The 20,244-nt window shown below is 25.4% G+C and overlaps 7 protein-coding genes across 8 annotated transcripts; 5 read left to right on the forward strand and 2 right to left on the reverse strand.

Annotated features, from left to right (window-relative positions):
* Positions 1–303: 303 nt before the first annotated feature.
* On the reverse strand, positions 304–1,122 carry OCT59_003853 (uncharacterized protein; the record flags this gene model as incomplete). Its single annotated transcript, XM_025314542.2, has 1 exon — positions 304–1,122. The coding sequence occupies one exon, from the start codon at positions 1,120–1,122 to the stop codon at positions 304–306; it is 819 nt and encodes a 272-aa protein (XP_025184932.2).
* Positions 1,123–5,393: 4,271 nt separating this feature from the next.
* On the reverse strand, positions 5,394–6,629 carry OCT59_003854 (uncharacterized protein). Its single transcript, XM_025314541.2, has one exon. It carries the CDS (start codon positions 6,513–6,515, stop codon positions 5,859–5,861), a length of 657 nt encoding a protein of 218 aa, XP_025184931.1. The 5' UTR covers positions 6,516–6,629; the 3' UTR covers positions 5,394–5,858.
* A 3,595-nt stretch (positions 6,630–10,224) lies between these two features.
* On the forward strand, positions 10,225–10,986 carry OCT59_003855 (uncharacterized protein; the record flags this gene model as incomplete). Its single annotated transcript, XM_025329498.1, has 1 exon — positions 10,225–10,986. The coding sequence occupies one exon, from the start codon at positions 10,225–10,227 to the stop codon at positions 10,984–10,986; it is 762 nt and encodes a 253-aa protein (XP_025184930.1).
* Positions 10,987–12,801: 1,815 nt separating this feature from the next.
* OCT59_003856 (uncharacterized protein) lies at positions 12,802–14,121 on the forward strand (the record flags this gene model as incomplete). 2 transcript variants are annotated; one of them, XM_066147910.1, is made up of 3 exons in its annotated part: positions 12,802–12,883; positions 13,012–13,688; positions 13,759–14,121. In XM_066147910.1, the coding sequence occupies 3 exons, from the start codon at positions 12,802–12,804 to the stop codon at positions 14,119–14,121; spliced, it is 1,122 nt and encodes a 373-aa protein (XP_065996561.1). The 2 variants fall into 2 exon arrangements, with proteins under 2 accessions (XP_065996561.1, XP_065996562.1); XM_066147911.1 differs by lacking the exon at positions 13,759–14,121 and having other exon boundaries at positions 13,012–13,531; positions 13,612–13,624.
* A 1,111-nt stretch (positions 14,122–15,232) lies between these two features.
* OCT59_003857 (uncharacterized protein) lies at positions 15,233–17,644 on the forward strand (the record flags this gene model as incomplete). Its single annotated transcript, XM_025314539.2, has 11 exons — positions 15,233–15,442; positions 15,542–15,684; positions 15,760–15,911; positions 15,997–16,105; positions 16,185–16,369; positions 16,557–16,607; positions 16,806–16,918; positions 17,015–17,163; positions 17,235–17,362; positions 17,440–17,545; positions 17,635–17,644. 11 exons carry the CDS (start codon positions 15,233–15,235, stop codon positions 17,642–17,644), a joined length of 1,356 nt encoding a protein of 451 aa, XP_025184927.2.
* Positions 17,645–18,271: 627 nt separating this feature from the next.
* Positions 18,272–19,259, forward strand: OCT59_003858 (uncharacterized protein; the record flags this gene model as incomplete). The annotated part of the gene is made up of 5 exons (XM_025333930.2): positions 18,272–18,328; positions 18,415–18,572; positions 18,649–18,782; positions 18,864–18,969; positions 19,049–19,259. The coding sequence occupies 5 exons, from the start codon at positions 18,272–18,274 to the stop codon at positions 19,257–19,259; spliced, it is 666 nt and encodes a 221-aa protein (XP_025184926.2).
* A 512-nt stretch (positions 19,260–19,771) lies between these two features.
* Positions 19,772–20,014, forward strand: OCT59_003859 (uncharacterized protein; the record flags this gene model as incomplete). Its single annotated transcript, XM_066147912.1, has 1 exon — positions 19,772–20,014. One exon carries the CDS (start codon positions 19,772–19,774, stop codon positions 20,012–20,014), a length of 243 nt encoding a protein of 80 aa, XP_065996563.1.
* Between the last annotated feature and the right edge of the window lie 230 nt (positions 20,015–20,244).

The following is a 20,244-nucleotide window of genomic DNA, read 5'->3' on the forward strand; positions in this document are numbered from 1 at the left end:
ATCTTAATAATATTATTAATTCTTAATTGTAAAGTAAGAAGAGTTAGAAGTAGAGTAACGTTTCGTATTAAAGTATTAAAACAAACATATTGTTATTACCGATGAAATATTTACTAAAAATTATTTATTTTGTTGTTATTTTTTTTTTGAATATTTTCGAATTCCCGTTTTTTATATCGTAAATATGCATACAGCATATACAGTATATGCATTTTCATTAATTCGTCGAATATAATGATCATGATCATTTCGATGAAAAATTTCGTAAATTTTCTTCATATTTTGCCATGTATAATACGTAATTTATCTAGAATAATTCGGTGGTGTAAAATAATCTTGCGAATTTTGAGAAGGTACGACTACTTGGTCGACATATGGAAGGTAATTTGTAGTTGTAAAATGTCTACTATATGACGACGACGTAACAGGCGTGACATTTCGGATATATTGATTATGATTATATGGCCAAGAAAAATATTCTTGATAAGTTGATGGTAACCTAACATTATTTTGATTATTTAAAAAAGTATTCATATTATCGGAATTACTTAAGGATAATTGTGGTAAATGCAAATTATTAGGATCTGTTGGAGAAGGTACAGAATCATCTGTAGATGATTCATTGGATTCTGCTTTAGAAGCTTCTTTAGCTTCTCTTTGTCTTTCAATATTAAATATATGCTCGACTTCCCTGGCCAATCTTCTATATTCATCTTTGACACTTGGTTTCTGTTTGTGCCAAGACGTAGATGCTAGTGATGATACCTTGGTTTGTCTTGGATGAAGATTTTGTCGTTTAAGTTCGCGAACAAATTCCTTACGAAAAAGAAAGAATTCGTTTAGCATCTTCTTGCTTCGTTTTCCTCCTTTATTAAAAAGTTCTAGTGCCAAAACTTTTGGTTCTATGTTCGGAGGAAATGGCGGACTAATAATAAGATTATCGTCGGGATTTTGTGGTCTGATTGAGGTTGTGGAGGTTGTTTTATTCTTGTGGGTAAAATTTTCAGCTACCATAGTAAAATTTGCAGTTCTTTCGAACTGAACGGATTCTGTTGAAGCAGGATATTCAAAGTTAAATTCGGTAAACGTAACTTCATTACCGTTAATATTGTTAAGGTCCATATTTACAAGCGTAAAAAATTTTTTATACTAAAAATATTTTATATATATATAAAAAAAAAAAAGATATTAATTTTGATCTTTTAATTTTAAAGAAAGTAACCAGGAAATACAAATGCGACAAATTCAAAAATAAGAAAAAGAAAAAAAAAATTTTTAATACGAACATGAGCGATAATTTTTTTTTAAAAAAAGAAAAAAAATTCAAGATCCAAAAGTATCAGTCAAATAAGATGAATTCTGTTGTTATTTATTTGTTTTTTTTTTTTAGTCTGAAAAGAAAAAAAAATGAAGCTTTTCCTTTTTTTCTTTTTTTTTTTTTTTTTTTTTTTTTTTTTTTTTTTTTTTTTTTTTTTCTTAAAAAAAAAAAATTTTTTTTTTATGAATAACGGAAAGAAACAGAGGAATCAGGATAAATAAGGTAAGATACTTTTGATATGAATCGCGAAAATTATTATCTAAATCGTTAAAGAAACTGTTATTTTATAAATTTATTATTTTTTTTTTTAAAAAAAAATAAAAATTTTATTGGAATAACAGTAAATTCTCATGAATTTTTTTTTTTTGCTGATGCCTTCTTATCGTTCCTTAAATAACAATCCCGACATCCCGACACTCCTGTACAGCACTAATCTAAAAAATAATTTTTTTTTTTTTTATGAATGATATAAAATGGTGACATTTATATTTCGGACGTGTATCTTCCGAATATTATAATTTTATTTCAATTTAAAAAAAAAAAAAAAAATTTTATAATATATATTTTATAGCAAAGCCAAACAACCAAATATATTTTATTACATTCACAGTTAGAATACTAACTTTATTTGAAAATTTTTTTAATGTAAACCTAATTTGATCCTGAGTTTGAGGTTGAGTCTTACAAACAAAATGAGGGTGATGAGCTCATGCCAGGGCACGCCAAAAATTTTACGGAGAATTTTGATCCTTGTATCCATAATAAGTAGATAAAAAAAAAAACATAAATAAATAAACATAATCAGGGACTTTTAGGAAACGTTGAAAGAAAAAAATGATTAAAGTGGAAACAATTATTGATTATGTGCTCATTCATTTGAAAGTGGGGATTAAGAAATAATGAGTAGCCCATTACTTTGAATTAATACAAATTCGGGAAAAATATAGAAAATTCCAGCGTTACATAAAACGTGGTATATCAGTGTTCATCATAATAAGAAATGGAAATACGAGTTTTTATAAAAGAGAAATTGAACGAGAGAACTAACCATTATGTTTTGATAATCATGTGCTCAGTTAAAACCATTTTAACTAATTCAAGTATGCTATATAGGAATTGAAATTCCTATGTAATTTAATATTACATAATCCGAAGATCTACCCCTTATATATTGTGGTTTAGTTTAAAAGATCATCTAAAAAATTGGCATGGAATCAAAATTAGAATGATTTCCGAATACTCCGTTCTTTCATATTTAGTAATAATAAAAAATATGCAATAATATGCCACTTAGCAAATCAGCTTTGTTACTATAATTACCTTAATTTATTATAGATAGAAAGAAAAAAAAAAGAAATAAATAATTCCGCATAGAACATGAGATCAAATATGCTAGAATCACGGCGAAAGGTATTATCAACCTTATTTCCTGCCTTATATTTCCTATAATGTAAAAATCCACTGAAAATCTACACGCGTAAATTTAAAATTCTTTAAGTCATGGAAAAGAACGGAAAGAACGAGTCCTCATCGTTTCATTCGAAAGAAATAAGTATGATCCTAATTTAGAAAATAAGATTTTATCGTTTATTTATTTTATCGTTTATTTATCTTATCTGTTATCGTTTATTTATCTTATCGATTATTTATTTTCATCGTTTATTTATTAAACTAAAATTTTTTAAACTTACTCAAAATATCCATCATTCATCATATTAAAAAACAATATGTTTAATATCCAAAATAAGATTAAAGTCTCTTTAAAATGAATTATTTTTAGAAATGATTTGTCATAATGGCAAGAAACTGCGCAAGATCAAGAAATATCATAATGGAATCAGTTGTCACTTGACATATTACCAAATATTAGTCATTTGCATTGTTTTGATTGAAATTTTTCATCATTGTCTTGAAAATGGAAAAATGGGTACGTGCGTGAGAATTTGAGGAAATGTTGAGCATAATGAGAACGAGTGGACCGCAATAATTTGAAAGTTAAAATTTTTTTTTTTTTTCTGCGTTTGTGAAACCATTTCTAAAATACGCTTAATATGAAATTTTTAAAAGTATAATCGGAGTTTATTTTTTTTTTACATTCAAAAAACTTTTATTTGGGTAAAAATTTACTTTGCCCCATTATTTTGACCAGATTTATAATTATTATTGGCCAAAATTTTTAATAAATGTTGGTAAATAACCTTAAAATGATTTTTATTAGGCGTAGTAAAATCTTATTGAACGCTGTTCGCCCAACGTTACTTTACATTTTGCATACTGTAATAATAAGAATACGGTTAATAATCGACCTTTTTATTTACCAAAATCGATCTGCCATTTATATTTATTGTTTTAAATAGATGTAAATAAAACGCCAATTTACTAACTATATATGCTCGTTATTTGAACAATTTTATAATGATTTTAAACAGACATTTTATAATCGCAATCCAAACAACATTTTGTATTGTTCTCATTAATATATATATACGTCCTACACATATTTACAATATTTTACAATACATTTTATCGTTAAAAATTCTAGGAATTCTAGATGTAAATTCTTCCATAATTTCTCATTTGATTAAATTTCTTTATATGTTAAGATGTTCTATTAAATACATTAATCACTAGTCTAATCAGTACTAGGAGCTAATCCGGCCTTATTTTATTTTTTATTATTATTAATGGTAATGTACATACGTATATTTTTACGAATTTTAATATAATGCTTTTAAGTACAAATTTGAATAACCGTTGAATGTTATTATTATTATTTTTTTTTGATGTCAATATATATTTATTCATTTATTAGCATGTACGGTATCTTTTACTATTTAGGTTAACAAATCCAAAATTAGTACGATGACATTTTCAAAAGAACTTTGTAATATCATATGATATTCTTAAAATTGAATTAATAATAATAAAATTATTAAGTTCAATAGTCCAAATTGACGAAAATATTCGTTAGAAAGGTAATACGTAACGGAATTAGGACTGGGACGGAATCTATTCTATATAACGGATTTTATGATATAACGGATTTTTTGATATAACGGATTTTATGATATAACGGATTTTATGATATAACGGAATTTTGATATAATGGATTTTTAGAAAATTTTACTAATGGAATAATGGAACTAACTGGTCCAGTATATTGAATTTCACTGCATATATATTCAAAATATTTCTTTGATAAGTAAGTAACTAAAGCAAACTTGTTTTATTATTATAGACGTATTAGTTGCTCGAATTATATTATAATTAACTGTAACGTTATAATTGACAAAATTTTATAACATTTACAAGGAAATTCCCTATAAAAAATTTTTTCAGAAAAATGATCACATGTCAGAGTTTCCTCGGAACAAAAAACTGGAAAAATGATCATTTATCGGAGTTTTTTTTCCAGAATTTTTTTTATAGGGAAAGTAATTATCATGTGAACTAGCATTTTCTTTTTTAAGTTCACAGTCAATTCTCAAATCCAGGTTACATTCATTATCAATCAAGGAAACGTTATTACGTAAGTCTACATGAGTTTAACTTATTTAATTTTTATCTTTTGTTTTCTCAATTTCCTAAACAAAGATCAAAAAGTATAATTTTTTTTGCGGATAAAGGTATCTAATGTTAATAACAATCAAACATATTCGATCATAACATAATATTTTATATGTAATATTTCTTTGGATTAAAGGTGTGAAAAATAAGGAAAAAAAATTAAAATAAAAATACCTCGTATTAATAATAACGTTCGAATGCTTACATGTTTTTTTTACTCTCTCTTAAATAGTAATTCATTACTATAGCAGTTTTCCATTTTTATGTCAATAAAGGAACGCCAGTGGCGCTCATACAACTTCCAGTATTTGACCCAACGAATTGGGAATTAGAAACAAACTGACAGCCACCCTAAAATATAGGCAGCTTAGGTGCGACCAGGTCCAGCCAAACAGCCAAATAGTTGTTTAGAAGGATGTCCATAATGGTTTTTTTTATAGTATTTTATTTGTATTTATATTACGTTGAAATCATGTGATTGCAAGCCCCCTTTTTCGTGGGACAATATTTGACAATACTAATCTTATCATTTTATTCCATAAATCGTAACGGGAAACCATAATTACACACTCATACATAAAAAAATTACAAGCATAAATAACATAAATAATAAACAAATATTAGCATATCAAAGCAGCAACAGCTCATATAATACATATGATCATAAATCATATTTGTTTTTTTCCTTTTTTTAAAAATTAAAAGAAAGAAAAAGAAAAAACGACTGCCATTTCTTTGTAATATTTTTAATAATCTTAAAAGAAAAAAAATTTACATACGGTGGGGAAATTCTACAAAAAATTAAAGCTAAAAGCTAAAATATTTAAATAATAAATAATAAATAATATAATAGTAATAATTTTTTCTTTTTTTTTTCAAAATGAAAAAAGAAAAAAATTTAAAATTTTAAACGATTTTAACGATTTGAAAAATTTGAACGATTTAAATTTTTCTACTAATTTTTTTTGCCAATTTAATAAAACATATTATCGAGATTTATGCCATTATTGTAGTTATTATATAAATTAAAAGAAGGTTGTTCTCCTTCTAAACGATTAATTGAAGGTAATTGTATATCTTCGAATGCTGGAGATAAATTATTATCATCTGATGATAAAGTCGGGGAAATTTGATTATTATTGTCGAAATAATTATTCTCAAAATTGAAATTTACGAAATTTTGAGTAGGCACGAACGGTTGCGGTTGATAAAAAGTAACATTATAATAAGGATTTCCAGCAGCAAAATTATTATGACTATAATTATTATTAACATAATTATATGGTTCAAGATAAACTGGTTCTGGTGGTTGTGAACGTTGAGCGAGAGCTTTTTGTCTTGCTTCTATGACTAATCTTTCAACTTTACGTGCAAGATCTTTATAAGTAGCCTTGACATTTGAAGGTTCTTTCTTCCAAGAAGCACTAACATAACCAGACATATCAGTCATTTTAACTCTAAAGTTATGTAATCTTAATTGATCCAAATATGCAATACGATAGATAAAAAATGCATTTGGACTCTTTGCTGATTTTCGATTTTGTCTACGTTTTTCGAGAATATCTTCTGCTTTGATTTGAGGGGGGAACGGTACTTTTATGTCTTCAGGATTCGTTAAGCTCATTTTCATTTTTTTTTATTTCTGAAGATATAAAAAGTTGAAAAAAATTATGAATATATATCGCCGAAAGAAAGGAAGTTAAAATAAATATTTCAACGTGAAATAAAAAAATTCGAAGTAATCAAGAAGAAAGAAATTTAATTTCTTATATTTATACAAAAATGAGATTTTTTTTTTTTGTAATTCCGATAATGTACTGTGCGTGTGACTCAGAATTTGTATACTTAGTTGCTTAAAATATTATAAAGTAACCTTTTAAACTTGTCTATAGAAGTACAACAATAGATAAAATTTGGTAAAATTGGGTCTCGGACATCTCTTCCGTAAATTTTATCAATGTGCCACGTTATGTTTCACAAAATACCTTCTTTTGCTTATCATCAAAAAATGATGAAATTTTTTCCCAGATTTTTTACGCAGTAATTTAAAATATATATTGACGCGTTTTTATATGTAAGTATTAATATTATTTATATAAATAAAAAAAAAAGTTAACAATTCATTTTATATCGGGATTCTGTGAAACATAATAAAAAAATATTTAAATAAATATATACACTAAATCAATTTCAAGGATTGAATGTTAAACCAATTTTGGGCACTTTTTTTTTTGGTGATATTTATAATTGTTTCACGAGAATAAATATAAGAAACCAAGTAAAACCAAGTAAACTCGGCACTCAATTATACTTTTTGATTTATGTAACAAAGTACGAAAAAAGGTTCCTCCCCTTTTCTCATAGATCCCCAAGTGTTAATTCTTTGTCTTTGCAGGTAATCACATGCTAAATTTATACTTTCTTTCATTATCAAACTAGTTTGTTTTCCTCAAATGGAATGCTTCGACGATAGATTTGGATGCTTCTTTTTTTTTTTTTTTTTACGCGTGATGAGATTTTACATAAACTATTACTAAAATACCAGAAAGTACCAGAAGATCGATTATAATAGATTTGTATTCGTTCTTAATCTAAATGCAGAAAGAACCAATGGAATTTTAAATTGTTTTAGAAGATTCTTTTTATGCTAAATTTGTCATAATTCATTTTTCCTAATAAATAAAGTAAGTTAAACTAAAATTTATATAGTCATTTTATACTGTATGTCAACATAATGTTATACCCCCAACCGACAGATAGACCCCAAAACATCGATCAAAAATTTTAAAAACTACCGGGTAGTCCACGTACGTTTAATTTATAGAAATAAAGATGGCTGATTCTGATTGGGTGTGACAGGGTTGCATTTCACAAAAACAAATATGGAAATATGAATCAAATTTTCTGCGTGAAAAAAAAAAGATTACCGGAAATGATTTCCGAATCAGAATTAATTATTATGACATTAAAAAAATTCTTCGCTTTCATAAATATGATGAAATTAATCCATTTCAATGGAAAAAATGGCGTAACGGAGTTCTTGGAGCTGCGCAGCTGAATAACAAAAAAGGAAACGATCTTTCTACGTTCAACCCCTTTATGTGTGGCTAATCAATACTAGTATTTGTGGCACACGCTTTATTTAAAGGCGCAGCAATAAAATATTTGATTGGCTGGTGTAGCCGTATCGTAAAAAAAAATGCCAAAAATACATATGATATTTTTAGGTCAATATATTCCGTTTCTTTAACATTTCTTCCTGGAATTCGAAACGAAATTCGATAATTACGATATTTCCCTTGATAAATTCGACTAGAACTGAAAAGGAATAAAAACAATGTGTTCAATACGCCAGTCTTCCCCAAGAATTCGTCTTTTTATTCAGAAAAAAAAAAATAATTATTTCCCATTAATGAGTTAGGCGATTCGGAGATATAGTCTGTCAAAAGAATACTCCGATTTATTGGAATTTACTTAATAGGAAACAATATCAAACATAAAGACAAAATGCAAGAATTGCGCAAATTACGCAAACAATTGATAAAGGAATCATAAAGAAAGCTATTGCGCATAATCATAATAAAATTTGTGGGGTTTTTCGAGACGATAATGGACAAGAAATTTTTATATAAAATGAAAAAATACTTTGATAAAATTTTTTTCATTCATCGAATATATCACATGATTTCAGTAATTAAATGTCTTTAGGGTTAATATTTTTAAAATATGTAATAAAAATGTAACAGGGTAAATTATTCTACTATAAGTTTTAATATATGCGTCGTTATGTTTCCGAACTATTTTTCATAAATAAAATAAAATAAAATAAATGAAATAAAATAAAATAAATGTAATAGATTTGAAAATTGAAATAGGTATAAACTTATTTTCTTGATATTGTTTCTTACTTTACTATATAATTCTCTAAATCTAGCAACCTATATTACCTTTAAAAAATAATTCTATCTCCGGAGCGGTGTTTTGCCGAAAAAACTCCTTCAATCGATCAAATACATGATTTAAAACTTTAAACGGTAAGGCTCATCTAATAAATTCCCGTTTTTCCTTCTTTTTTTGATTATTAAAAGAAAAGGTTTATTTATTTATATTTATTTTTAATACAATTTTTTTTTTTATAAAAATTTAAAGTTACATCGATCTTTTATATTAAATATCTGTTATATATATATATATATATTAATTAACTGATTTTGTCCCTTTTTGAGCGCGTCACGACGTCACGTACGTAATATGTAAATAATTATTGGTTTAATTTTCATTATTATTGAAGCATTTATAATGTGCATTATTACCTTGTTAACTAATAACACTCATAATATAAAGATGTTTATAAAGATTTTATATTTTCTATGCACTACAATTGAATTACACATATTTTGTACTTTTTTTCGATAACCAAATTAGAAATCTGTTATCAAAGTGTTAAACTTTTTTAAATAATAAAGAAATTATATCTTTTATGGTGAAAAATGATGCCAATATTCGTTTTAGTTGCCATATTAGATTATGTCAATAATAATTGAAAGTCCAATCAATAATAGTGTAAAGTAAAATTGATCAATTGATTTTCTCTTTTAATAATTAAATTAGTTCGTTGTATAATCAATCCATTTCAATTTTTTAAGAAAAAAACCATCACAGCCACCACAGGAAATGAAAAAAAAATTTCTTGTTTTAATTTGTTTATCTTTTTTGGAACGAAAGTTCAGTGGCTATGCATTATTGTGGTGTTATTGTGGTGTTTATACTCCGTTTATTACAAAAATTATTATTTAAATTGTAAGAGCTATAATTCCTATATAATGGTTCAAACTAATTAGTCAATAAATGATATATATTTTTTTTTTATAGAAAACTCTCTATAACACACATTATTTGTATCTTTGAGAAAAAAATATAGTTTAAATTCAATTGGTTTCAATATTAAACAATAATATCAAACAAAAAAAACTTGGTGTTCTTCCTAAAAACAATTTAGGCCCGAAAAATTTGCGGAATAAACGATTAATTCCGACAATTATTTTTAATTATTGAATTTAATTACAATTTGGCGGCATATATGTACATTGTGTACAATTTTTTTTAATCTTTTTTTTTTTATATTTATACACAACTGAACCTATCAATAAGATAATCATCTTTACTATTATTCAAAGATTTTATTCAATTGTTAAATAAAAAAAAATTTTATAAATTAGATATAAATAAAATCTTTTTTTCTGAAAATCAAAAAGTGGGATTGTTAAAATTTTCTCATTCCTTTTTTTTTAAAAAAAAAAAAAAATTCACAAAAAAAAAGGTTAACCTTATGATAAAAAATGGCATCACAAAATTCCGATAACAATTCTCCAACTACCCAAATTATTACTCTCCCTTTTCCTCCAATTATTTCGGCACAGGATCTTATCGATAAAAGATCCCCTGAAAGAGTGACAGCTAAAAGTCCCAATGCTTTCTTCGTATATAGGAAAGCTTTTGTAAATTATTTACAAATTTGTAATCATAATCTTAAAATGCGCGACGTGTCTTCCATGGCAGGATTATCTTGGAAAGCGGCTTCCAAGGAAGTTAAAGAAGCTTATAAACAGATTGCTCGTGAAGTTGAAAGAATTATAATTTCTCAACGTCAAAAAAGATATAAAGAATATAAAAACAACCTTAACAATCTTAATAATCTTAATAATAACGCCATGATTAGATCAAATTATTTAGGATTACCTTATCATTTTCATAATTCAACATCTTATATTCCACAACAGCTTTCGACTATGCCGACGGGAACTTGGTTCCCTGCTATCGCTTCTAATAATTCTAATCAATATCAAGTTTATGATATTACTACTCAATATAATTCATTATCTTCAAATCTTGGTGATCAGGCTATTTCTGTGCAACAATACGATCAACAACAACAATTTGATCAACAATTTGATCAAGAATTTCCAGCATCCCAAGAATTAATTCAACAGAATTTTGCACCAATTAATTCAGCTATTGATCAATTCACTACCGATTATTTTAATGAAAATGATTATATCCTTTGGTCACCACAAAATAGCGAAGAAAAACAACAAATTTAAGAAAAAATTATATATATATATATTTATAACGATACACGTGAATTTTCAATATGATAACTCTTGTCGACAAAATTAAGATTATTTACTTTCGATATTCTTTTTTTATTTATTTTATTTCGTTTTATTCGGGGAAAAAGCTTTCTTAATTATTTGGCAAAGCCAAAAATATGTTTTTATATAGTTAATCTATTAATAGATAATAAGGTTTTTAAGTTTTCAAATATGTTAAATATGTTATAAGTATGCTTATGTTTTATTTTATTTATATTTCGCGTTCGCTTTTATGTTTTCGTATTTTATCGTACTAGTATCTATCGTCGATATTTTTTTTCTCTAATAAATTTAAATTTCTTACCGTGAAAAAAATCATACATCACGTGATTTCAGCGCGTCAAAAAATTCTTTAAATAATTTATGCATAATAATAATTTATACAAGTATATTGTATATTTTTGTTGTTTCACAATTATATTACATCTCATGCATTAAGTTTCAGGAGCAAATAATGATAAAAATAGTAAAAACAATTCGTACCGTATTAAATAAAATAACATTAACTATTTTTCTTTGGAAATAGTTTCACAACATATATATTATATATATATATATATATTGTTTTTTTTACAAATATTCTGAATAATAAATAATCTTATATACTTATGATTTGTGTAATAAACGAATGTTAGTACATAAACCTTAAAAATCACGTACATTCTTTTCTTCATTAACTCATAGTACCTGCAGTAGGAATGGAAAAGGGTACGATCAGAATTTGTCGTCCATTTTTATCGTTCATTTACCAAATTTCTCGTTAATGTTTGGTAATTGATTCATCCTTTGTTTATCTCCCCTTGAATTAATCTATAACATTCAAAATAGTCCCTTTGATAGAGCATGCATAAGATTCGAGAGTAAACATAATCCGGCTATCTTTTTTTTTTTACGCCCATTAATTAATTGTCAAAGATAAAGAACAATCCAATTTATTTTTTTAGATCTGTTTTCACGAGTGGTGATTTGATTGTGTAATCTTTCGCGTTTCTCTTATGAAAACGCCAAGTAAACAATCTAATATTTATATAAAAAGGTTCATTAAATTCTTTACTGTATAATAAATAATATTTAAACCCTTTTATAAATTATTATTATTATTTATTATTATTTATTATTATTATTTATTATTATTATTATTATTATGTAGTCATTTAATCAAGAACGCGCTTTAGTCTAAGAATCTCACTGGTACAAATATAATTTGATTTACATTTCTATATTTAGTTACGTTATTATATTTAATATGGTTAAATATGAATATTATTTAAGTATGGTTAAGGGGAATCGTGGGGTATGAGATCTCTGAAAGGGAAGGGGGAGGGGGGGTCTTTATTTTATATATATATAAAAAATTATTTTATTTTATATATATCAATTATTTATTTGTTATTTATTTGTTTATTTATTTATTATTATTATATTTTTTTTTTATTATTTTATTATTTTTTTAAAAAAAAGGTCATAAAAGAAGTCACTGATTTTTTTTTCAAAAAAAAAAATCAAACGCCAAATTTTGAATAAAAAAAAATAACAATGAAATCACCGAATATGTTTCAGAATTTATAAATAAATAAAAACTTTAATTTTTTTTAAAAAAAAATATATTAATATACATAAATAATTATATATATTTATATAAAATTATATAAATTTTTTTTTTTTATTTTATCAAATTTACATTTCGTTTTTCCCCGAAAATGAACTACATTAAATAAATATATATATATATATATTTTTTAGTAAAACAAAAGGAAAGATACCATGTCTAACGTAGAAAATAACAGTAACAGATCTGTTAAAGATGACACAAATGCATTTTCAGAGTTAATAACCGCAGTACGAGGTAAAAATTTCAAATTTTATAATTTTTTTCTTTCTTTCTTTCTTTTTTTTTTTTTTAAAAAAAAGGCAATATATTACTCATACATATACTTTTATTAGTCATATTAATCGTTTCATTTAACATTTTAGATGTTCGTGATAATGCTGATAGATTCCTAGGGTCTCTTGTGAGATTTGATAATATACGTCACGAAGTAAACATTGGATCACTAAATAATTTCATACAAGGCATATTAAATACTGATTATGACGAAGTAGAAGAAGTTATTGCTGCTGGTACTTCTTCTACTAGTCAACAATCGAGCACTCCAACGACTATAACAACGGCAAAGACATCTCCCCTTCTTACGGAATCATTTACAGAATCTCTCCTTGTTACTCATAGTATGTCATCCTATATACTAACTACAGATATTATGTCAGCGGATATTCAAATTAACAGTAAATCTTCGATTGTAACAGGATCTCAATCGGATTTTTCATTGACTTCACAAGATGATCGCTCTGATGTTACATCATCAACAATGACAACAACGACAAATTCAGCGACAACACCGACTTCTAGAATTTCTTTTAAGAGACCAAGAGGTCGTCCTCGCAAATTTTCTAATAATTACGTTACTATTATTGATGAGGTGGTCCCTACTAAGTCTGGTCGCAGATCTTCACAAAAAAATGCTTCCAATGTTGGAACTAATCGTATTATAGGAAAATCAACCAATTCTTCAGAAATTTATTATAGTGATACATCTGATTCATCTGCTATTTATTCCTCGGATGATGATTCTCATTTAGATAAAGTCATGGTAATAATCTAATTTACAATGAATAATTTAATGAATTATTTTATTAAATATTTTTATTTATTCAAAATAGAACCTTGTTCGAACTTATATTAGTACAACAAAATCCAACATTCTTAAAGATGGTATTTATACTTGGAAGAATACGAGACCTATATTTATAAACGAACATCTTATCAAAGTTAAAAAATTATTCAGGAATAATAATATACCATCTTCAACAAATGAAGATGACGATATTATAAATGCATTCAAAAGAATTCACACTTCTAGAAGATCGATGTATCTCACTAGACAGAAGTGTGTTCATACAAACTCTAACTCTAACAAAAGTACTATTATTAATGTTGTTAATAGTGATGATAATAAAAGGAATAGGGGTAGACCTCCAAAGAGTAATAATAATAGTAGTAAAGGGAAACAAAGTATGCGATGATTTTATGGTTTAGAAGAAAGATTTTTTTTTTTAAAAAAAACGATAATTTCGAGGATACCCTTTTTCTTATTAGCCGTTTTCTGCTTAATTTTATTCGTGGGTTTGGTTACATCTATTTTCATTTCAAACATGTTAATTTCGTATTTGGTAATTACTACTAGTTAAGCTTTTCTATTGATATAACTCTCCTGATTTGCTTGTAAGTTGTAGCTAATTATATATTATATAAGCAATTAATTTTAATAAGGCCAAATAAATCGATTCCGATTCTTTTTTTTTTTTCAAATGAAAGTTCAATCTAATCCCAAAATTAAAATTCTGCGCATTAATTCTGATTAACCCCAGTATCGCCCCCCCAAAAAATCATCCCCATGTGACCGACGAGGTTTTTTCACCACAAAAATTTCGACCCCAGAATAAAATGACAATTATATGATTTCACGTGGAGTAAATAATTTTGGATATAATTCCTGTGCCAAATAAGTAAAATAGATTAGAACGTGCAGCGGATTTCAGAATTCCAGTCATGTGACTCAATTCGGAGATATCCCGAAAACTCCGGAATTGTTATAATTGTAAGGTTAAGATTAAGATTTATCCATTAAAATTTAAAAAGTTATATTTAGTATTTTAAACAATGGAAATTGATGATAAGCTACTATGATGTTTGACTCAACTTAAAAGATTTAATTGAGTGCCATTTGGCATTTGGTAGCGTATGTAGCGTATTAGAAATTTAGGTTTACTCATATGAACACATTCGAATAACTATCTTATGACTCTAGTCATAATTAAAATCAAGATTTTACATCAAGAACAATTTTTTTATTAAGCTGAATGCTACTGAGATAAGGTAATTTGTAATCTGCCAAAATATGGAGCCAATTTGTCGAATTAAGACTTGGCATTGGTGATCATACTTAGTGTGCTTTTATTATTTTTTTGCGAAACATATTTTACATGTTGTGTTCCCAAATCAATGATATGTGGCTAAAAATCAATTTATAAAATGAATTAAAAAATATTGCATAACTTTTCACGGTATCTCACATTCTTTGATTGTAAAATCATAATATATTAGTTTAAAATTCAATAACGATAATTAAAAATTATGGTTTTCTATCAAATATCTTTAAACAAACTTTTACGCTTTATCGGAACAATCATTATATCGATATTAATTATTTACTCATTTTTTAATGATATTAATAATTTTAATAATCGAATTAGTAAAATTGAAGTAATTTCATTGCCTGGGAATCAAAAAAAGATTGATGTAGGTTATGGAGATGACTATTGGATTTTAACTGAAAATAATGAGGTAATAATCAGTACATAATTTTTTTCTTGTATTTTTAAGTGATATAATTAATTAAATTCAGATTGTATCGACTTATGCATGACTTAATTTTTTAAATAGCTTTATCATAAGAGTATGATGCTACAAAAATTTGTTTATAAGAGAAGTGATGTTTTAGATTTTGCCGTCGGATTAGACGGAACCGTTGCTTACATTGATATAAATAATGAAGTATATGTTAGAAGTATGAATGCTGATTGGTGGTAAAATATTCCGTCAATAAATTAACTACCGGTTATAACTTTAAAAGTTTATAAACTATACTATTTATACTGTAGGTATAAAATAGCTGACGGAAGTTATGCTCATCAAACAATTTCTATTTGTGATTACAAGACAATATTTACAACAAATGATAATTTTGATTTCATCAAAGGTGTTTATGATTATAAAATAGATGACAAACTCGACATGTACAATTGGGAATATGGTAAATTATTAAAAATAATATGTATATGTATGTATGTATATACTTAATACTGCATAGCATTAATTTTTATTTTATAAATTTTTAGTTGATTATTATTATACTTATTATCAAGTTAGTTGTGCTTTTTGGGATCATTCAATATGGATTAGAGGTAGCGAAGAATATGCTTATCTTTACAAAGATAATTATACACAGTAAGTCATAAATTTATTTATTATTATGTATTATATTTTTTTTTAATTTATTATTAATCCTCACAAAATTTCCTAATAGTATCCCTAGAACAGAAGTTGAATTAAAACAAGTTAAAGCGCTCTCTGAACAATATGCAATTGGAGTTGATTATTCTAACAATTTATGGGAACTTACTATGGGTACTTGGACTTGGATCAGAAATAATGTTAAAAGTGCGACCATTAATTATAATGGAAACATTTTTTATATTGATAATACTAACAGTTTTGTTTATAAATTAAGCAAAAATTAATTTAGATTTTTAGTTTTTATTATTTTTATATACTTGTATATATATTATATATTTATTTATCATACATTTTTTTTTGTTTTTAAAAAAATAAAAAATAAAGTTACAAATTGAAGATCATCGCAGAGCTTTCTAATTGAGATAAAAATCTTGTATTGAAGTAGTCATAGTCTGTTTTAAACGTCCTCCTGATCGTAAACAAACTACAATTGGTATTAGTGTTACATATATCCTTTACTGAATATATAAAAAGTATGAACGCAATTTTATTTAAAAAAAAAATATATATATATAAATTATTGAAATTGAAATGACTTTTCACCTATTTTTAACGAAAAAGTTGCGTTTTATTTTTATTGTAGCGTTTATTATTATTTTTATTATTTTGAATATTTGCTCGTTTTATCAAGATGTTAATAGCTTTAATAAAGAGGTGAACTTGCCGTTTCCTAATAATACTGGAATAATGAAAATTGATGTTGGTCAAGGAGAGGACTTTTGGATTTTAACTGAAAATTATAAAGTAATGCACTTATGTCATATGAAATATTAAGTCTTAAATATAAACGTAATCATTTAAATTATATATTTATATATATATACTTTATTATGATATTAGCTTTATCATTGGAATGCAATTAAGAGAAAATTTATTCGTAAAGCAAAGGATTATGAACCCATTTATGATTTTTCTGTAGGATCAGATGGAACAGTTATTATTTCTGATTATTATCATGATATAAATATTCGAAGTTATATCGATTCATGGTAAAATATTTTATTATAATTTTGTTTTGTTATAAATTATCATAACTAAAATGTTAAATGTTTGTTGATAGGAATATAATTTATGGACATTATGATAATAGAAATATTTCCATTTGTGATCTAAACAAGATTTTTACTACAAATAATTATATGTTATTTGTAGGTGGTTATTATAAAGATATATATTTCTGGGACGAACGTAAGAAAATTATAAATTAACTATCATATGCGTTGTAAAGAAAGGTACTAATATTAGTTAAAATCGTTATAATTTAGTTGATCGTAACGACTATTATCAGATTTCCTGTGCTTTTCATGATAAATCATTATGGTTCATAGGTTATGGTCATTATATTTATTTATATGTCAATAAGTATAGAAAGTAAGTTTAACAAAATTTTTCCTTTTTATTAAAAACTGAAAATGTAAGGGAAAAAAATTTAATATTTTAATATTTTTATAACCTTACAGATTTTTATAGGATTATTCGATCAGAAGTTCCATTTAAACAAATTAAAGCACTCTCTGAACAACATGCGATCGGAATTGATTATGATTATATTTTATGGGAATATATAAATGGTACTTGGACTTGGATCAGGAATAATGTTAGAACTGCATCTATTAATTATAATGGTGATATTTTTTACATTGATAATGACAATTTTATTTATAAAATAAGTAAAAATTAGTTTGAAAATTTTTGGTTATTATTATTTTTATTACCGATATTATTTTGTCATTATTATGTTATTACAAAAAACAAAAAATTTTTTATTATTGAAATGCTAGAATATCGAAAAGATCATCACACAGAGCAGGATAAATCTTGTATTGGAGTAGTCAAAAGACTACCTCCTGATCCTAACAAACTACATTCGTGCTACATACATCCCTTTACTGAACATATAAAAGGTTACGAACGCAATTTTTATTGTTTTTTACTTTAAGAAAAATTTATTGAATTGAAATGGCTATTTATCAATTATTTTTTATAAAAAATTTGCGTTTTATTTTTATTGTAGCATTTATTATTATTTTGAATATTTACGATGTTAATAGCTTTAATAAAACGCAGAACTTTCCGTTTCCTGATACTACTGGAATAATGAAAATTGATGTTGGTCAAGGAGAGGACCTTTGGATTTTAACTGAAAATTATGAAGTAATGCACTTAAGCTATTAAACGTAATCTTTAAATTATATATATATATATTTATATATATACTTTATATATTTTCTTGATACTAGCTTTATCATTGGGATGGAATTGAAAGAAAATTTATTCGTAAGGCAAAGGATTATGGACCCATCTATGATTTTTCTGTGGGACCAGATGGTTTAGCAGTTATTGTTTCCAGGAGTCCCATTAATAACAACGTATTTATTAGAAGTGACATTGATTCATGGTAAAATATTTTATTATAGCTTTGTTTTATTATAAATAATCGTATCTAAAATATCAAATGTTTGTTTCTTAAAAAGGGAGTGGATTTATGGATCTGATGTTCGAGTTCCTATTATAAGTATTTCCAATTGCGATTACAATAAGATTTTTACTATAGAAGATAGAAAGTTAATTGTATGTAATTATGACAATGCATACTCCTGTGATACACGTAAGAAAATTATAGATTAATTATATTTCGTTATTTAAAAAGAAACAAATAACTAATATTAGTCAAATCATTGTATTTTAGTTAAATATGGCATCTATAATCAGATTTCCTGTGCTTTTAATGATAAATCATTGTGGTTCATAGGTTCTGGACATTATATTTATTTATATATCAATAAGTATATAGAGTAAGTTTATTTCTTATAAAAAAAATGTAAGGATAAAATAATTGACATTTTAATATTTAACCTTATAAATTTTTCTTAGAATTATTCGATCAGAAGTTCCATTTAAACAAATCAAAGCGCTCTCTGAACAACATGTGATTGGAATCGATTATGATTCTACCTTATGGGAATATATTAATGGTACTTGGACTGGGATCAGTAATAATGTTAAAAGTGCATCTATTAATTATAACGATGACATTTTTTATGTTGATAATGATAACATTATTTATAAAATAAGTAAAAATTAGTTTGAAAGCTTTTGGTATTATTATTTTTATTACCAACATTATTATGTTATTTATAAAAAATTATTATTGCAAAAATGTTATATCGAAAAGATTGTAGTTTTAAATGGTATTCGTGTTACATAATCCCTTAACTGAACATATAAAAAGTACGAACGCAATTTTATCATTTTTTTACTTGAAAAAAATTTTTATTGAATTGAAATGGCTCTTTATAAGTAAAATTAGTTTGAAAGCTTTTAGTTATTATTATTTTTATTACCAATATTATTATGTTCAGTTATTTATTACAAAAAAAAAAAAATATTATTATTGCAATAATAGAATCACACAGAGCATTCTAATTAGGATAAAATCTTGTATTGAAGTAGTCAAAACTTTGTTTTAAACGTCCTCCTGACCGTAAACAAACTACAATTGGTATTCGTGTTACATAATCCTTAACTGAACATATAAAAGTATGAACGCAATTTTATCATTTTTTTTACTTTAGAAAAAAATTTTATTGAATTGAAATGGCTCTTTATCAATTATTTTTTATAAAAAATTTGCGGTTTATTTTTATCGGAGCATTTATTATTTTGAATATTTACTCGTTTTATCACGATGTTAATAGCTTTAATAAAGCGGAAACTTTTCCGTTTCCTGATAGTACTACTGGAATAGCGAAAATTGATGTTGGTCAAGGAGATGACATGTGGATTTTAACTGAAGATTATGAAGTAATGCACTCAGGCCATACGAATACTGAGTCTTAATTTAAACGTAATATATATATATATTTAAATATACTCTTTGTATATTTTTTGATACTAGCTTTATCATTGGGATGCAATTGAAAGAAAATTTATTAACAAGGCAAGCCCAGTAAATAGTTTTTGTATAAATTTATACCAAATGGGCTCATCCATATATAATTGGCTCTAGATTGGCTTAAATTTGGATTATTTTTTGCATAAATTTGAGCTAATTTCGAGCCAATGAGCCC

This window comes from Rhizophagus irregularis, chromosome 12 (assembly GCF_026210795.1).
Source record: "Rhizophagus irregularis chromosome 12, complete sequence".
Lineage (NCBI taxonomy): Eukaryota > Fungi > Glomeromycota > Glomeromycetes > Glomerales > Glomeraceae > Rhizophagus > Rhizophagus irregularis.